Below are 19643 nucleotides of genomic sequence, written 5' to 3' on the forward strand. Positions count from 1 at the left end.
AAAAATCCAAATCTAAACACAAGCTAAGAGAACAAATGTAATCTTTTAACAAGCCATTATTTTGGCATTTTTTACTAAGCACATGGATAATCAATACATTCTAACTTACCTCTCGTTTTTTAGCTTCATTTGTGCTGTACTTTGGAAAGAGGTAGGAAAAAATATTCCCACAGCAGCAGGCAACATGTACCAAGGGACCTTCTTTTCCTAAACTCAAACCTGATGCTACAGCCAAGACTAAAGTGATGGTTTTTATCATCAAAGTCCACTTCCCCAGGTAACCTCTGATGATGAAGCCACTCAAAATAGTTTTTATCTGAAAGAAAACAAAATTGGTACTATATATTCTACTTCCTTTGGTAAATAATTACTTATTAGTGACTTTAGACAAGTAACTCCAAAAACAACCCTTTCAAATGAATGATTGTCACATGTTAAAATATGTATTCTCAAATAGCCACACTGGTTGCCAGAGGATTTCCATTCACCAATAATTGTAAAACGTAAGGTGATAGCATACATCAATATCATCATATTTAGTAAAAAATATATCTGCAGCAGCTTCTAGAACTGCATTCATTAGTGTATTATGTAAATTCTAAGTTAAAGTCAGAAAACTCCTGAAGGAAAAACACATCTGCTAACATTATACCTCAAGATCTTCTACTGTTGACTTACAACCCTTGTACCAATTTATTCCCTTTCAATTTTTCCCCCCTATTTCCTTGTTAAACAAAAGATTAACATTGACTTAAAAATGGAAAAATCAGCCTTTTTCGCTAAAAAGGATACCTCAATTTCCAAGGACATTACTTTGCCTAGAAGCATTATGTCATTAGTCTGCAAAATACACCCATACATGACCTGCACAGGCTTAATAGGTGGGCCCATGACAACCTCATGAAGTTCAACAAGGCCACGTATTAACTCCTGCACCTGGCTCAGGGCAATCCCAAGCACAGATACAGGTTGGGCGAAGAACGGCTTGAGAGCAGCCCTGAAGAGAAGGATTTGGGAGTGCTGATTGATCAGAGATTCAATATGAGCCAGCAATGTGCGCTTGCAGCCCAGGAGACCAACCACATCCTGGGTTGCATCAAGAGAAGTGTGACCAGCAGGTCCAGAGAGGTGGTTCTGTCTGTCTACTCTGCTCTTGTGAGACCCCACTTGGAGTATTCTGTCCAGTTGTGGAGCCCCCAACACAAGAAGGACATGGAGCTGTTGGAGCAGGTCCAAAGGAAGGCCACAAAGATGATCAGAGGGCTGGAGCACCTCTGCTATGGGACAGGCTAGAGAAGTAAAAGCTTCGAGGAGACCTTATAGCAGCTTCCTGGTACCTGAAGGGGTCTACAGGAAAGCTGGGGAGGCCATTTTATAAGGGCAGGTAGTGAAAGGATGAGGGGAAGTGGCTTTAAACTGAAAGATGGCAGATTTAGACTACGTATTAGGAAGAAATTCTTTACTGTGAGGGAGGTGAGACACTGGAACAGATTGCAAAAGGAGGTTGTGGATGCCCCCTCCCTGGAAGCACACAAGGCCAGGCCGGATGGGGCTTTGAGCAACCCAGTCTAGTGAGAGATGTCCCTGCCTATAGCAGGTGGGGTGGAACTAGATGATCTTAAAGGGCCCTCCCAACCCAAACCATTCTGTGATTCTACACTGAAAATAACATAGTTACCAAAATAAAGAACAGTACGTGTATAAATGGGATCTACACAAAACAATGGCCAGCTGTTTCTTGAAACTGAAGGCGAGCTAAATTTGGAGATCAGTTTGGGATGAAATCTTACGTAGAATAATGGCATGGAACTCCAGGCTTAATATAAAGGCAAGATTTGTCCTTCCATTTCCACAGTACAAATACATGAAGAAATATTTACAGACTGATGGGAAAAGTGTGACAGTCCAAAATTTTCTTCTGTCCCCACCTCTCACCACATTCTGCATATAGCTGCAGAGAGCAAATGTAGAAAGAATGAGTTTCCAGGGTTATTAAATGAGTTTCCTTGTTAGCTTATGGTCTGATTGTCCGTGCTATTTTAGAAGACTAAAGTGAGTGCAACAGAACATCAATTGCTGTCTCTGAGGACCCGTATTCTATTAATGAACTGCTGTTCTCTTATTACTGCAGGATATGGATTAGAGATGTGGAGGAAAACCTATGAACTCAATACCTGAAGTTTCAGAGCTTTTTTCAGCAACAGTTAGCAAGATTACTTCATTTAAATTTTAATACTGGAAGTATTTCACAGAGGCCACCCTCTTACCTCTTCTTCTGGTCCTGTAGGGCAGCAGGAATTTCCACATTTATATGAAACATCTATAATGTAACTGTTAATTAGAGCTCACCTCAGGTATTCCCGAGCCACAGGCATATGGAGCAAACACCTTCACCAGACAAACTGCTAAGAAGGCAAAGCTCAAAGCCCAGAAAATGTACATTATGTAGTTCATTATGTATGAACCTGGACCCTAAAGACAAAAAGAAAAACCCAAAAATGTAAGAATACAGATATGGTGTAGGAACAAAGTCACTGCTTAAAACAGCAGAGAAGTACTCTTCTTGTAATGTACTTGCATGTACACATTTCAAGGGACAGTAATTATTACCAAGCCACCAGAATGTTGGTTTTGTCTGGAAAGCACAGCACAGACTAGATTGTATGAGTTAAAAAGTGTTCTAACACTTCATATTATGAACAGAAATAAACATTTTAATAGCTATTAGATACTTAGATTTACTGAATACCAAGAAAGTCTTCTATATTAAGAATTGGTTTAGAGAGAAAAATAAAAGCAACATTCATTGTTTTCTAAGGATGAGAAGCTGAATTTCTTTTATTTTTTTTGCTTCTTATGACCGTGAATAAAAATTCTCATGTTATTAACAGCTCTATACTCTCCTTGTAACTTCCTTACATCTGCAACACTCCAAGTCCTCTTGCAGTGCATAAAAGACACACTTATTAGAGTATAACTAATTAATTAATTAAAATGCTGAGAGCTGAGCAGAACCCAATCCGCAGTTTATTACCCTAGCTATTCTTTTCTGTAGTCAGTAGAGCTGTTGAGCAATGATTCCACAGAACAAGTACACACTTACTTCTGCTTGCCCAATTATTAGTTCTGCCCAAGTTTTCCACTGTGGACATTTATCTCTCTCTTCAAACGTGGTCTCATTTGAACCCCAGCAACATTGTTCATGGTTAAACCACAAAGCACTAAGGCAAATGCCTTCCTTTAAGTCCGTCATCCAGTCAGCAGCAATGTCAATTAATCCAGCCAGCGCCCCTGTTGTAGAAACAGTTAGACATTAATTCATATAAACTGAAATTACAAAAAATCTGAAGAAAGAAATGTTTAAACGTCACTGATTTCCAGAACCACATTATATTAGCAATACAGTGAGATTAGTATTTCCTAACGAATCTAATATCTTGCATATTTCTCAGGATAATCACACAGTCACAGGATGGCTGCAGTGGGCAGGGCCCTGTGGGTCTATCCGCTCCAACCCCAGCTCCAGCAAGGCCACCCAGAGAAGGCTGGCCAGGCCCACATCCAGGCAACTTTTGGAGATCTCCAATGACAAGATTCCACAGTTTCTACCTATTACCACTGCTCCATGGACTGTACAGTAAAAAACTGCTTCCTCGTGTTCAGACAGATGATCTTCTGTTCCAGTTTGTGCCTACCATCACTCATCCTGTCACTGAGTACAACTGAAAAGGGTCAGGGTCCACCTCTTTTGCACCCTCCTTTCAGGTATTTACAGACATTGATGAGATCCCCCATGAATCTCTTCTCCAGGCTGAACAGGTCAGCTCTCTCTGTCTCTCTTCACCAGAGAGGCATTCCAGTTCTTTCCCCATCTCTATGGCCTTCTGCTGGACTCCTTCCAGCATGTCTAGGTGTCATACTTGGGGGGTCCAGAAAAAATGATGTCTCTTCCCCTCCCTTTTTCTTTTCTCTCTTCTTTTACCCAAGCTATACTTCTCCAGTAGTCCACTAAAACAAATGAGTTAAGAGTCAAAAGTGGACTCTCATTGTTTTCTGACAAAAACCATAATGCACCTTCTGACAAACAACCTGATCACGCTTCAAAGGACTCCTTAGCTATGAGAGCAGAGTTTGTACAGAACAAGATATTTTAAAACAAATAATTCTTACCATGCCAACAATAGTGTTAGAACATCATAAGTAAATACCATATAAATGTCTCAGGGTAAACATGTAAAATTCCTACTGCAGGTAACAAGCAGTATAGAAAAAAGTAGCTCTCCAACTCAAAGCTTAAGAGGGATTCTGTGTGGCAACTATATGCTGAAAACCTACTGAAGAGCCCTCAAAAAGGTATTAGGTAGGAAATTGCTTCTAAGGGTTCTTTAAGAAGTATTTAAACAACCTTATTTAAAGGAAAGAAAAAACAAAACACTTTTATGTGACAACAATATACTGAAAAAACACATCTAAAGTCATCTCTTTTTGTGAACCTGTACAACTGTTAATTAGCTATAGTTTCCTATTTTAAGGTATTAATCACTACCAGAAATAGCTGTCAAGTGTCAGCCCCTGAGCTTACTTGTGTAAAATCGAATCATAGAATGGCCAGGGTTGGAAGGGACCTCAAGGATCATGAATCTCCAACCCCCTGCCACAGGCTGGGCCAACAACTTCCACATTTAATACCAGCCCAGGCTGCCCAGGGCCCCATCCAACCTGGCCTTGAACACCTCCAGGGATGGACGGGGCATCCACAGCCTCTCTGGACAGCTGTTCCAGCACCAGACTGAGTTCCAGAAACATTTTCTCCTGATTTACTCATCTATATTTACTAGTTTCCAGAGACCCTCAGTCTGGGCCAAACAAATTCTAACACAGTGTTTCAGTAGAGTAGAATTTAAATTAAATCATCTGAAATACACAAATGTAAGACTTCTCCATGACTGAAATCAAGGCTATACTACTTAAGACTCACTGGACACATACAAGAGAAAATAACTGAGACTGAAAAAAACTGAGGAATGTCCATGGACAGAATTTGCTAGCTTTGGTGAACAGAAACACTGTAGTGATTTTAATATGCACTGCAGCTTTGGAGCAGGAGGAAGAAAAAAAAAAAAGACAAGACCTAAGCCACACAAAACCACAGCACTTTGTCACCCAAATTAACCAAATTAACATAAGCAATTTCCAATAATTCTACACTCCCAGTTTGTATATTCGGAGGTATAGACACACTTTGCATATACATTAAACTATGTGTGATTTGTGAAAGTGATTACGTATATACGTTAAGAATTATACACTTACCATGCCTTCTTAATAAGTGTATCTGTGTTATGCATTATGATCAAATCTTCCTAGGATTTAATCTAACAATTCTGTTTAGAAACATCTGTTTGGAAAAACTGGGCAAAAAGTTTGCATCCTCTTACTACTGCACATTTTGGTCACTCCAAACCACGACGATGGAAAGCAGCATGGCAACACAGTGAGGCCACAAACTATCAAACATTATTAGCTGTAGAACTCACCCCTAAAAGAAATTCAGTGGAAAAAGGTTTTGTTTCCTATTTCATTAGTAAATCCTTCCTGTGAAATGCTTTTACCTATAAATCAAGATAGCCACTGTTTTCTTTCCCCCATGAAATTAAAGTGCAAGCCTCAACCAGCTTTTGACAAAGTTGGTAGATAACACACAAAGGAAGAGCAAAATAAAAGAATATTTTTTTTTTAATTACCTGAGGCCAAGCCAGTAAGTGTGACTACGAGCCATCCTGACCATGCATCATACAAACTTTTTGTCATCTCCCATGCTGATTCTTTCTTCTTGCTGTTAATCTGCAGAGAGAAATCATTACACATAGTTGTGGGTTTTTTTTTCCAATAATGTGAGAAAACAAAAACTATAAATATGTTATGCACCTAGCTGAAATTTGTCCTTAGCTTGTTCTTATGATTATCCAAATGTCTTAGGATTTTTCATACTGTTAAGGAAGAGACAAACTATGTGCAACAAACAAAGGGACTGAGAAAGAAAAAAAATACAATAAAAATAATGAGAAGAAAACAGAATAGTAGGCAAGGAAATCCAGACAAGAATTACCATCCCTAAAAGAAATGCATTTATTTTCAGAATCTCCCCTCTCAAATCAGCTTTCTGCAGTAGCATGTCTTTCAAAACACATCCTTCCCTATCTTATATCTCTGATTACATGGCTAGACATTCTCATGTCATTCAGGGCATATTTATAAATTTCCTAGTAGTTCCGTAACTGTAAATCCTGTCAACTGTAAATTCTGTCCAACTTCTCCGGTCTCAGATGTTAAAATAAATAACAGTTGTGAGACTTCACTTTACATAATCTATTCCCAGATGTGATCTGTGTCGCCATGACTTGGTGAGTCCTATCATTCTGTCCACTTGCATATCCACTAGATCTTAACAAACACATCTAGAAATGAAATTATGAAATAAAGCATTGCACAGAAAACACCTTACTTAAAAAAAAAACAAAAAACATTCAATCACAGTACTTATGTGCAGAGATCCATTGCCCAAAGATCTTCCATTCCCACCAGAAAACTATAGACCTGCAGATGCTTTGCTTTTTGGACTGGTGTTAAGATTTCTTTTTCAATCATGTCAGAGTGAAAACACTGCATTCATCCTACATTTGCTTCCAGAAAGCTAAAAATGGATGTCCTCAAAGAAAGCAGAATAACTACAGGGTGTTGAATGTGAAAAAGTCTCTTTCCTGACTCCTCCCTGCAATTATGACTCATTTTTAACTATTCATTTTGATCAGCTAAAAATATTTCAGGAGAGATTTCATCTCCAAATTTATTTTTGTTTTTGGGGCAATTTAGTGTAAGCATTCCAAAAGTTTTGCAGTCAGGCTCCAAACAGTGTATTTCCTCCCCAAAGATTACTAAACAAGTCTGTTAAATGACTGATGCTATCTTGTCCAACAGTAATACAGCCAGAGCCCACTTCATGAAAGAACTCATAGCAGAGAACACTGAGGAGGGTGAATGGCCTCAACTTAGAAGACCTGATTAAGAAATCAAGTTTTGGGATGGGAGGGTGGAAAGAACATTCCCTATTTTGGGTCCATCTTTTTTTGTTAAACATATACATGCTCATAAGTGCTTTTAGATATGAGAATTTTCACTTTTCACAGTCAAAACAACCACAGCACTACACAGCAGTAGCACAGACACACTTGTACAGTACAGCTATCACCACAAGCACTATCAGACTACCGCAAATTCGTCTATGGTGGAAAATAGCCTTAATACACAACAACTGCAAGCAAAACAGTCCTGTAAAACTGTGCTGGGGGATGAGACATGGAGAGGAGGGAGGTAGAGCATGACTATTCCCACTCAGTTAAATTACTACTTCCTTTTCAAGTCACAGTGCTGTTGCAAGATTGCAGGGATCAGTGAATCAGTGCTTTATTTATAGTGTGAGGGTCGTTCTAGTTGATATAAATACTTACAAATTTAAAGTCTGCCTATATTTATATCCATTACTAACCCAGACCTCAACTCTATCACCCAAATAAACACGTCTTCCATGTATTGTTATTGATCTCATGTACCCGTCTGTGCCTTTCTCTGTCTTTGCACTTCTCTCGAACCCAGTCAATGGTATGGAAGTCATCGTACGTTCCTACTCCAGGAATTGGTTCATCCAGAAGATCCAGTAAATGTGTTGAACTGTTGATGCTTCCTCCATTTGTCATTGTATAATGAGTTCCTGTGGCAGAGGAAAGACAAAAATTCTGTAATAAACGAGTACTGTAATGTTCATGACACAGCATATAAAATTACTGTGCAGGTAATTAAGACACTTTCTGTAATATGTGTATGCTACTTCATCTAGCTGTTTTCTTTTTTGTCATTCAACTGTAGGTTAAATTTTCCCATTAGCAACTTCATCTTTTATGTTGTTTAAATAGAAATTAATGTATCACAGTCAAATTATTGTTCCACTTTGTGTGCAGACTCCTGAGAAATTTCAGTAGAACCAGCTGAAAAAATGAGTGGCTCTGACACATTTAACTTGAAATTTATTTCTGTCTATGAACTACTAGAAGAAAATTTGACGAAGGGAACAAAATCAGATAGCAGATGAAGTTGATAGCACCTCAAGTTACTACTTATTTCTCAGTATTCATACTGTTGCTCATCACTCTCCAACATGTCTGAATTAAACCTAAAACATTATCAACAGATCATGTGAATGCAGCTAGAAAATAAGAGCAAGTCAAGCAAGCAGGTTGATGGTTTTTTTTTCCTCATTCCTGGCAACTCACAGAACAGATCTCAGTCATGAAAAGTTGGAAATCTTGTAAATAGAAAATGTCTTCTACCAATTTATCATCCTAATTCCTTTACAGCCAACTTACACAGCAAAACCCCCCAGTAATATTTCTTTCAGTGATCAGACTAAAAAGAGCATGAGGACTAGGAAGAACTTCTCCTTCCTCCAAAGTGGACCAAAAGTGTTGTTTTTTTAAGCTTACATATGTCAGCAATTCTGCAATATCTTTTGGTATTGCAGATGGTATGGTATATTTTGAGTTCCTGGGGTACATTTACAAACTCCAAGTATAATTTTCTTCTGGATATCTGTCTGAACATTCGCACGGCTTTCATTCCCCCACCCTGAGTGCTTCTGCAGCAGTAAATGCTATAAAGAGAACATTTATATTGAGGTTAAAACAGACAACAATGATTTAAAGAGTGGTTACTCTCACTTGTTTGACCACAAACAAAATAATTTGGCCAATGCAAATGGTACACCACAATAATGTCTATTCTTAAAGATGAAATCACAAGTTGGCCAGCACTAATGTCAGCTCAGATGGGCTCAGCCTCCTGGTGGCATTAGGATTTTTCAACACATCAAAAAAATCTTCAAAGATCCAACCTGGAAACTGTTTCTAAAGGCTATGAATGCCAAGTTCATCAGCCCCAGCCGAAGCAACAACTGCCAATAATGATTTATTTAGAAGTAAAACGCACTTTTTTCCCTTTAAACTTGTGAAGTCTGAGCTCTAGCAACGACAGCACAACACACAGCATTAAATTCTTCCACATGTCTCCACCATAACCTCAAAGTCTCTTCCCAAAGCTGCAGCTGGTGTCTCTTACAGCAGATATGAAGAAGCATCACCTGTGTTCCAGTTAATAAAAGTTTAACAACAAGAAAAAGATCAGATTTACAAATGGATGTGAATGTGAAAAGCTTGCTCTAGGATAAGAGATTCCATTCTCTTGCTATTTCCAATATTGGTAACTAGGAAAGAAATCTAACATACAGACCTGACTCCTCAAAAGCGTAGGAGGATCTACTGGATGGGACAGTAAGCAAAGTCACACTGCAATGATTAGTTTAGCCCTCAAATTTTGAGAAATTAAAAACAAACAAACAAACAAAACAGAAGTCACATTGAAAGTATTATTTTTACATGAAATTAACCTTTCACAAAGCAAGGGGACATACATTAGAATTCACATTGTAATTCAGCCACAGCTTAATTATTAATCTGTAACATTTCACTGAAATTAAGCAGTTTCCAGAACCTGGGTGAGCACAGTAGAACAAAAAGCTTGCCTTTGCCCGAGAGCGTGGTTTTATGTCCTGCTATACATGAAACAGTATCAGGCTACAGGGAGCACAGCCTTGGGCCATGTAAGGCAAAGGGCAGCTGAGAGCTGGAAAAACCTCACGAACAGCAGTGTCTGATCTGACACATATCACAAGGTGTGGAACCAGGTTCCTTCCAGGGAAGCCATCAGGGATGGCACCACACACTGCACAGACAGCACTTGAGCAGGATAACAATGAATGGCTGTTGCCTGGACACACTAAAAATGCCACTGAAATTGTGCCAATTTCACACTTTGCCAGCATTTGCTAAGTCACAGGATGGGATACATGTGGCACATCAAACACTGGATTACAAATGATTACTGAGTGATGGTGAGGAGATGCAGAACAAGATGTGAAGCTGAAGAGGTGATTTCCTTGAATACAGAGCTTGAATGCACTATTATATAGTGCCAAATGAGAAACAGGCTGCAGTGACACTCTGCACTGGAGTGTGGTAGAAAGGCCACTCTGTAGAAGAGCATCAAGAGGACAACTGTGTAAGAGCCAACAATCAGTATGTAAAATACAGTCTGACAGAGGTAGGACAGGACATTCTCTAGCTAATATGAGATATATTGCCTAGAACTATTCCAAAGCAGAATTTAGAGAAATGTATCTTTACAAGATTCAACCCATTTCAAATGTCTGCATCCCTTTCTTTCCTTCCTTCTCTAGCACTCCACTCTACTCCACTCTGTAAGTAGAGTTCCTTCCAGCTATAACAATTTTCACAAGCATAAACACATGCAAAATTTCATCATGTCATGCCACCTTCATTATTTTATTTTCAGTTTAAACACTGTGCTTAAGTCCTTGCCATTCATATGTATTTTTCAACACAACAGTCTAGCCTCCAAGCGGGAAATCATCAATTACCACAGAAGGTAATTAATACCTTGCACAGCCTCTAGCTATAACAACTCCATTTTCCAGATGCACATACCTAAGCTGCCATTTGGCTATGAAGAAAGTAAAGCCTTATTTTTTTTTTCTTCTTATGCATGAATTTGCATAAGGCTTTATTAGATTGGGAAGCTGATAGCAAAAATGACAAGCAGAACTTTTGTTATTATAGTTATTCCAAACTAACTCACGTTACTACAGGGAGGCAAATAATATGCTGTTTCCCTCAGAGCCTCAGTGTAACTCCTTTCAGAGGCTCAATATAACTCATAGAAAAAGTTACGAAGCAAATCTGGCACAATCCTTCCACACTACACAAAACTTTAGAAGCCAAGGTAGCTGTCTCACCTTAGACTTCCTGTCCACCAGCGTATTCACCAATCCTGTATTCTCAGCTCGCAGCTAGTGAGCTTCTACAGTCACACACTGCAAGCTTGCAGACCTTAAAAGCTTTTAGGCAATGAAAGGAATGTGCTTCTTCTGAGAAATGGGATTGCCTTTTCCAGGTGGTCCAACTCCTGTTGGTTTGGCCTGACTTATTCCCAGGAAGGTAACTGACCTCTGTTATCCTTCCACGTGCACAGCTCCAAGCCTTCAGCACAATCCTTACACAGCAACCAGATCTGCCAGTGATGAAGCATTGCTTCAAGTGAAGTGGAGCAACAAAACAAAAGCAACCAACACATGTAAAACTGACTAAACAACTTCATATTTAGTCACAACTCCCAAACAAGAAACTCAGCTTTTTTAACTGCTGCTATACTTGCAATAACCTGTCCATATTAAAGATCAGAATCACAGCCCTGAGGAGTATTTTACACAGCCTACTGAAGGAAGTATTTTGTAGCATCTTCACCTCGCCACACACAAAAAACAACTCAGACCAACAAACACACACATACACACACCCACCAAACAACCCCCCAGAGCTCTCCACAGACCTCACCAACAACCCAACAACAAAATAAACAGGAATATAAAGAGACAAATGTTGAGACTGTCTTAGTTGGATTCCAAGTTCCCAGTTCCAGTAGTTTCAATGAAGTATCTTGCAATATGTTGGAAGAAAAAACTGTAATAAGCACTAAGGAGTTGGACTTGGTGATCCACGAGTCCCTTCCAACTTAGGACTCTGTTGATTCTGTGATTCAGGTGAACTGTAAGACACTGCATCTTGGTAGGCCTGACCAGAACAACATATAGAAAACATATAGAAAAATGGACAAAAAAGGAAGAAGGGAAGTAGATTCCAACAGCATAAAACCACTCATCTCTCAGGAAGTGTTTCCTTTGTAAATGAGAATGAAAAAATACCATCCGAAATAACTTATGCGGATGCTTGATGGAGAAGGCAATCCTTGCAGGAACTGACATACACCATGCTGTTCCTCATAGTTTCCCTCTAAACATGAATGGATATAAAACAGCCATTGGTTCCAAACACTGATCCAACTTACATTTGTCTGACTAGTCTCTCCTCACATAAGGTAGGAGTGGAGAAATTACAAAATGAGTATTTTATTACACTCACACAAGATGTTTTAGATGTTACAGCTTTCTCCTTGCCTTTCGTCCCCTTGAAGCAAGGAATCTCCCTTTCCTTACACTCTATACAGGCCTCACAAAAGCTGTTCACAATCTTGACTGACATTCAAACTATGACAAAACACATGGCTAAAAGTTGATTTTTGTAGATTACAAAGCATTTGTCACGTGCTGTGTAAGGCACTTTTACCTCCTACTGTAGTGATCCCTTATACTCTGGCAACTTCACAGATTTCTTTCCAAAGATTTGAAAGCAACACTTGGCAACATGCAGCTGATGGAAAATCCTGGATTTTGTTTGTCTTTAAAAGAAGATAACCTGTAAGTCTTGAGCTACTTCATTTAAAAAGAAAAAGGCAAAGACAAATGCCTTTAGAACAAGAGCAAATCATTACTGACTCATTCACTATGACACAGCTCGAAAGTTTCCCAGATAAAGCATTTCAGAACACTAATAAATGAAAATGTTAGTGGCTGACAGTCACGTGAGGTTGCATTTCTCATTTCACATATCTCTCAAATCAAGTGCTCAGCGAAAGTATCCATTAGATCATAAACATCTTCAGGGTGCTCCTATCCTTGTCCCTGGTATAAAGAACTGAAAAGCCAACAGACTTGGCATTCTCTCCTCTAGGAATGCACCTGGTTCCAGTTTCCACATTATGATTCAATAATCCCACTGAAGGTACAGTCAAAAAACTTTAAGAAATGAGGGATCATGTGCTTCAGTTATGTAAGTATACTGTTTCACACGAGGAAGGGGTTTTATAACATACTTGATGCTCCCAATTCCTGCTCAGCTGTTCAAGAATCTTTCCTGACTGTTTCCTCGTGTGCAGTATTTCTTCTTGTATCGTAAAAAAAAATGAGAAGTGGAACATCGATATTTAATACAAATACTGTTTCCTGGGTAATCAAACAGTGCACAATAGATTTTTATGAGGTTCTGAATCATATGTTTGCTTATCTAAACAATTACCCAATATTGTCTATAGAAGAAATGTACACAGCTTCCACAGAGACCGGAACCTGGACATGAATAGGCACAAGAGGGTGGCTGGCAAGCAAGAGACCAGAACTTCATCATAAATTCTAAGACCCCCTACATATGCCATACAGCATATGATCTGCATCTTCTGAATGCATATCACAAAATACTCAGCTTGCATCAGCTTAGAGCAGTTTCTGATATGAAACATCTCTCAGGACACAGCAATGCAGCAAGGCTGAGCTAATCTTGTTCAATCCATTTCTACCTCCCATTCTCGGGCATACACTTCCACTCTCACCCCTGGATCAGCTCTGTCACACCATGAGTCTGCACAAAAAAAACAATCTAAAATGCTGATACAACTAAGCAGGCAAAAGCATACTCTGCCTTTAAACAGACCTAGAGTCAAGGTACTGTGCTTTCAGCCAAGAACAGAGAGAGAGAAGAGATGGGGAATGGTAAACAGGCTCACTCTTTTCCACAGCAACAAACTATCAGACCAGTTACACCAAAATACATAAACGGATCCTTGGGGTCTTGTTAAATTTTAATTATGTCTTTCTGCTGGAAACAATTCAGAACTCCTATCAATACTAATATTAATATCCAGCTAGCATACAGCAATATCTGTTACACAGAGCTCAAAATCCCCAAAGATGACTGTTTAAAAAGGTTTCAGAACTGTGAACACAATAGATAAACAATGTCAAAAGATTCAGGTTAGATATAAGGATTTTTGTCTTTTACAGTGAGAGTGTTGAGGCACTGGAACAGGGTGCCCAGTGATGTGGTTGATGACAGTTTCCTTGGAAACTTTCAAGGTGAGGCTGGATAAAGCCCTGGGCAGCCTGATGTAGCTGCGCTGTCCCCGTGCATTGCAGGGGAGATGGACTACATGGCCTTCAGAGGTCTCTTCTATCATTAGGAATTCTATGATAACGGAACCAATGTCAGAGCAAGTACAGGATTCAATTTCTCCAAGGTGTTTCTCTATAATCAACTTAATGCTAACACCTACAATAAGAATTCACTAGTTTGCTGCAGCTCACACATCCCTTGCTCCAGAAGATGCACAACTACACAGTACTCTGCTCAGCTGCAGTCCGCCTGGCTGACATCCATGCAATGTGTTCTATTTGTGTTACTTTAAGCAGTGAGAAAGGAGGGAAAAAAAAAAATGCACTGCTGTGAGTGAAAATGAAGCTAATCAGTTTACACCAGAGGCTGGAATAAGCCCTCCTTGACATGCCCATACAAACCTGCTGAGTGCTAAAATCAGCAGGGGCTGTATCTTTCCAGATACTAATCCAAGGCTTTGCTTCACCCGTGTCCTTGGGCATTAGGCAGCAAGGGGAATGAAGGCAGGGAAGAGTCCGGGTGCAACGTACACCATAAGGATTGTTTACACTCATAACAAAGAAGGTTTGTATGCACAAGGTACGTCGCAGTGCCTGAGCTGCTTTCCGTATCAGTATTCAGACTTCAAAATAGAAGGCTTTCAGTGAAAGGAGAAAAAAAAAGAAACTACTGGCAATTTATTTAAATTTGTCAGTAATCGCTCAAGAAAAGGCATTAAGCATTATTGTCTTTTCCAGACCAGAAATAACTTGTAAATTTCAGAATGAGAAGCACAAATACACTCCGCTGGGTGAAACACTGGCTGGATGGCCGGGCCCAAAGAGTTGTGGTCAGTGGAGGTAAATCCAGTTGGTGGCCAGTCATGAGTGGCATCCCCCAGGGCTTGGTACTGGGGCTGCTTCTATTTAACATCTTTATTAACCATCTTGATGAGGGGATTGACTGCACCCTCAGTAAGTTCACATATGACTTCAAGTTGGGATGGAATGTTGATCTGCCAGAGGGGAGAAAGACACTACAGAGGGACCTGGATAGACCAGATCAATGGGCCAAGGTTGACTGTGTGAGTTTCAATAGGGTAAAGTGTCAGGTCCTGCATTTTGGCTACAACAACCCCATGCAACCCTACAGGCTTAGGGAAGAGTAGCTGGAAAGCTGCCTGATGGAAAGGGACCTTGGTGTACTGATGGGCAGTCAGCTGAATACGAGCCAGCAGTGTGCCCAGGTGGCCAAGAAGGCCAATGGCATCCTGGCTTGTATCAGGAATGGAGTGGTGAGCAGGACCAGGGAAGTCATCCTGTCCCTGTACTCGGCACTGGTGAGGCCTCACCTCGAGCGCTGTGTTCAGTTTTGGGCACCTCAGTACAGAAAGGACATGGAGATACTGGAGCAGGTGCAAAGAAGGGCAACAAGGCTGGGGAAGGGCTTGGAGAATGTGGCCTATGAGGAGAGACTGAAGGAACTGGGGCTGTTTAGTCTGGGGAAGAGAAGGCTGTGGGGAGACCTTATTGCTCTCTTCCAATATCTGAAAGGAGCTTACAGTGAGAGCAGGGTTGGTTTCTTCTCACTGGTGTCAGGATGAAGGGAAACAGACTCAAGTTGTGCCAGGGGAGGTTTAGGTTGGATATCAGGAAAAACTTATTTACAGAAAGGGTTGTTAAGCACTGGAATAGGCTCCCCGAGGAGGTGGTTGAGTCACCATCCTTGGATGTGTTTAAAAACCATTTGGATGTGGTGCTCAGGGACATGATTTAGTAGAGGGTTGTTAGAGTTAGGGTAGGATGGTTAGGTTGTGGTTGGACTTGGTGATATTGAAGGTCTTTCCAACCTGAGCAATTCTGTGATTCTATGCCAGAGTGTATCATTCACTACCACTGATAATCAATGACCATTAAGTATTTGTAAACAAGTATTACTTTACCCTTTGCACACAGTTATAAATTTTCAGCCTCTTTAGATTGATTTCCTAAACTGCATCAAATCATGTGTTTCACAAGCTACAAACTGCTCTCTGCTTTACAACCAAAATTCATACAAAATGACTACAATATAGCAGCTGAAGAAAAAAAATCAGCTGCAAATCTAAAATACCAGGAAACCAGGAAAACTCCAAACAAGATTTAAAGAACAGGGAAAATAATCAAAATGCTTTACAAAAGGGTGAGCGATAATCCTCTCCTATCATTCCTTCTGGGAGAAAAGAAAATTTTGTTAAAAAAAGTCTTTAAAAAGTGGGAGCTAAGAATGTTGTATGGGGGCACCTCATAGTGAAGCAAAGACTTCTGATGTCCTGAATGCACTGTAAGCACACAGGAATCTGAGAAAAAGGCAAGGTGATAAAATAGTGCTCATTATTTAGCACATGTTAAAAAATACAAATAGCTTTAGCTTTTTCTTCAGGTAAAAGAATCAGTTCTTGTTTCTTAGATGCACGAGGAACAAAAAGGCTTTATTATTACAGATAGCTTTTGGCTTGAATTACACGGAGAGTAGAGTTCATGTTGTAACAAATAGTGACTTTAGGTACACAGGTGAAGCATTATAGGGATCCTTATGCAGTTAACTTTACTGATTAAAAATGAGATGGACAGCACAGGAAAGAAAAAAGAAAAAAAGCATGAAGACATGTGAAGTTCTGTACAGTAAACATTACAAAAGGAAAATAATGTAGCATCTAAGGTAACAGAGTCAAGACAACCAAAATCTAGGTAATTAGATTCCTAAATGCTGCTGCATGTCCGTAAAGAGCTACTTAGATATTCCTTTGGAAGGAAAGACAGGATGCAACAAAAACAAGAATTCTGCTAATACAATTATTCCAAGTCAGGGCATGCTCAGGCCCAAGAAGAGCATAATATTGATTTCCTCATTAGCTTTCCAGACACCAGAACATGGCAAAGATCTCCCCACAGCTAAAGGCGTACTGTGAGCAGCGGGATATTGTGACCCCCACTTTCATGCAGTGGTGATTGGACCTTCAGCACCAACAAATGAAGTATATTGCCAGTCGTTTTGTCTGACAGAAAGATTACTGAAATGTAATTCAGTATGCTGCTCTTCACGTGCCTGTTTTAATATCTTAAAAAGGCTAGCAGCTCAATTGCAAATTAACAACCCCCAAGCTGGAATTCCAGTTTTACCACTGACAGCCTGGCTGCTAGGAATGCACTGCTACTGCTCATGTCTCAAAAACTTTTAAAGGATGATAAAGTGAATGTTTTTTTAGGAGTGGGGAAAAAGGGAAAAATAAAAGGGGATGGAAATCTAACATGTCCATGAATGGCTGAAAGATCAGCAAGATGTTGATAACTGGACACTATCAAATGGGTCCAGCTAGGAAGAATAATGAAAATACACCCAAGAGGAAACAACTGAGTAACATAAAGAAAAGACATATTTATAGAATATATGCTACACTAAGTGGCTTATATTACAAATTCTTCTGAAAATGTGTACATCAGCTAATTCTCATGTATGCAAACCCAAATCAGGACTGCAAAATGCTTTCTAAGAAGAAAAATAGTACTTTTAACTACCAAAGACGAAACTAAAATTGAGTTCCTGCAGTTATATTTCAGTGTATCACAGAGGGTAACCAGGTCCAGACTGAGGTGCTCAGTACTACATAAAGTATCAAGACAGAGCAAGTTAAAGGGAGTCTGGATAAAAAGTATCCAGTAGTATCTTGTGAGGCCCCACATGCAGCACTGCGTCCAGGCCTGGGCCCCCAGCACAGGAAGGACACGGAGCTCTTGGAGCGGGTCCAGAGGAGGGCACTGAGATGATCAGAGGGCTGGAGCACCTCTCCTGTGAGGAAATGTTGAGGGAACTGGGGTTTAGCTTGGAGAAAAGAAGGCTCCGGGGAGACCTCATCGTGGCCTTCCAGTACTTGAAGGGAGCGTTTAAACAGGAGGGGGAATGGCTGTTTATAAGTTGGATAATGATAGGACAAAGGGAAATGGTTTTAAACTGAGACAGGGGAGGTTTAGGTTGTATATTAGAAGGAAGTTTTTCCACACAGAGGGTGGTGAGGCACTGGAACAGGTTGCCCAAGGAGGCTGTGGATGCCCCATCCCTGGAGGCATTCAAGGCCAGGCTGGATGTGGCTGTGGGCAGCCTGATCTGCTGGTTGGTGACCCTGCGCATAGCAGGGGGTTGAAACTGGGTGATCATTGTGGTCCTTTTCAACTCAGGCCATTCTATGATTCTATATGTTGTTACTTTTTTTCACCCTCTCCCATTTACTACTTGCTCTTTAAGGAAAAGATCAACAACTAATCAATATATATTCTAAGAATCTCCACATTTTATCTTTCATGGCATATTTGCACCAAGAAAACAAAATTATCTTCCTAATGAAATCAGTGGGTCAGACATAATAATACCTTACATTTCACTTCATCAAACGGTAGTAAAGTCTGTTAATTAAAACTTCAAGCCCCCTAATGAGTTAAACAGTCATTTCACCATGGTTGAGGCGCAGCACTGTGGGCAAGGCGCTGCAATCAATTAGTGCAACAAATGCTTTGCTGTTACAAAGCAGTTTTGCAAGACATGAACGTTACTCCGCAGGACTTAAGTGCTGTCAGGATGTGAATAAAGGAAAAAATTCCACACGCTTGAACAACTAGGCTTGTTCTCTCTAAGTATCTGCCCATTTTCTCCTAGTTTCTTCCTCAACGCTCTGAGAGCTACGTAAGTAGAAACACCTTGATAGTGGTCCATTCCAGATTCATAGGTAATATAAAAAAAAATGTTAGGAATACTTTAAGTTTCTGGTTTTATTGTTGGCATTTTAAGCCTTGTTTTAGCAGCTAAATGACAGTAACAAGAATTACTGTGGTATTATAGAACAGCAGGAAGTACAAACAAATTTTAATGAAATCTGTTGCACAAACTGTAAGGTGTGGAGAATCAATTTTCTTATGAGTCACATGCACTTGACAAATTCAGATTTGCAAGAAATTATGGCAAAAATTACAATTATGGAGTTCTGTTCAGTTTTCCTCTAAGTTTGCTACAGCAAATAGAAGAAGAGCACCAGTGAGACTGGTTTTGAAATACTGTGTTGGATTATTAGAAGTGCAAGCCTTAAGAGAATTCAATGAAGCTGCAAAAAGTGACATGTCACAAGGGGCAGTTCTCTTGCTGGCACCAAGCGTGAACACTCAGTCTGGCCCCAGCTGTTTTCATTACAGAATCTATAGACTATTTAGAAGCTACGTGCTATTTAGACGCCAGATCACATTTCAGCAAACATCAAACCATAATCCGCAGAGCTTTGATGTGTAACGACGTGCTTTGCAGTTTGAATTGAATTTGAAGACGTAACTGTAAGCCATCCTTACTGCAATTTCTCCCCGCTACAAAGCCAAACATTTCGGAAACGCATTCCGCTCGAAATGCGCAGTAAGGAACAAAAGGCAACAAAAGAGGATTTCTCTCCGCACTGCTAACACCGGCTTGCTGCTAATCGGCTTCCTGGCCAAGCAACACCGTGAGGAACCACCACAAGCTCCGGTTCCGTAAGAGCTCAGCACCGTCAGCACAACCGACGCGCTGCAACCCCGCGACGAGTCGAGCCTGCGAGCACGCAGGGCAGCCTGAGAGGCGGACACGAGCAGTGCGTTTCGGCTACCGGAGAGCCCGGGACAGATGCCTCGATACGCTCCCGCC

The 19643-nt window shown here is 40.2% G+C and overlaps 1 protein-coding gene across 2 annotated transcripts in view; it reads right to left on the bottom strand.

Moving 5' to 3' along the window:
* Nucleotides 1-19643, bottom strand: part of CLCN3 (chloride voltage-gated channel 3) — a 46756-nt gene that overhangs the window by 15479 nt on the left and 11634 nt on the right. For both annotated transcript variants that reach the window (XM_003205387.3, XM_010709486.1), the window contains exons 2-6: nt 7611-7768; nt 5745-5844; nt 3104-3291; nt 2350-2472; nt 110-316 (exon numbers count right to left, since the gene is read on the bottom strand). In XM_003205387.3, coding sequence (XP_003205435.1) covers nt 110-316; nt 2350-2472; nt 3104-3291; nt 5745-5844; nt 7611-7768 — 776 coding nt within the window. The remainder of the gene's footprint in view (nt 1-109; nt 317-2349; nt 2473-3103; nt 3292-5744; nt 5845-7610; nt 7769-19643) is intronic.

Source organism: Meleagris gallopavo, chromosome 4 (genome assembly GCF_000146605.3).
Source record: "Meleagris gallopavo isolate NT-WF06-2002-E0010 breed Aviagen turkey brand Nicholas breeding stock chromosome 4, Turkey_5.1, whole genome shotgun sequence".
NCBI lineage: Eukaryota > Metazoa > Chordata > Aves > Galliformes > Phasianidae > Meleagris > Meleagris gallopavo.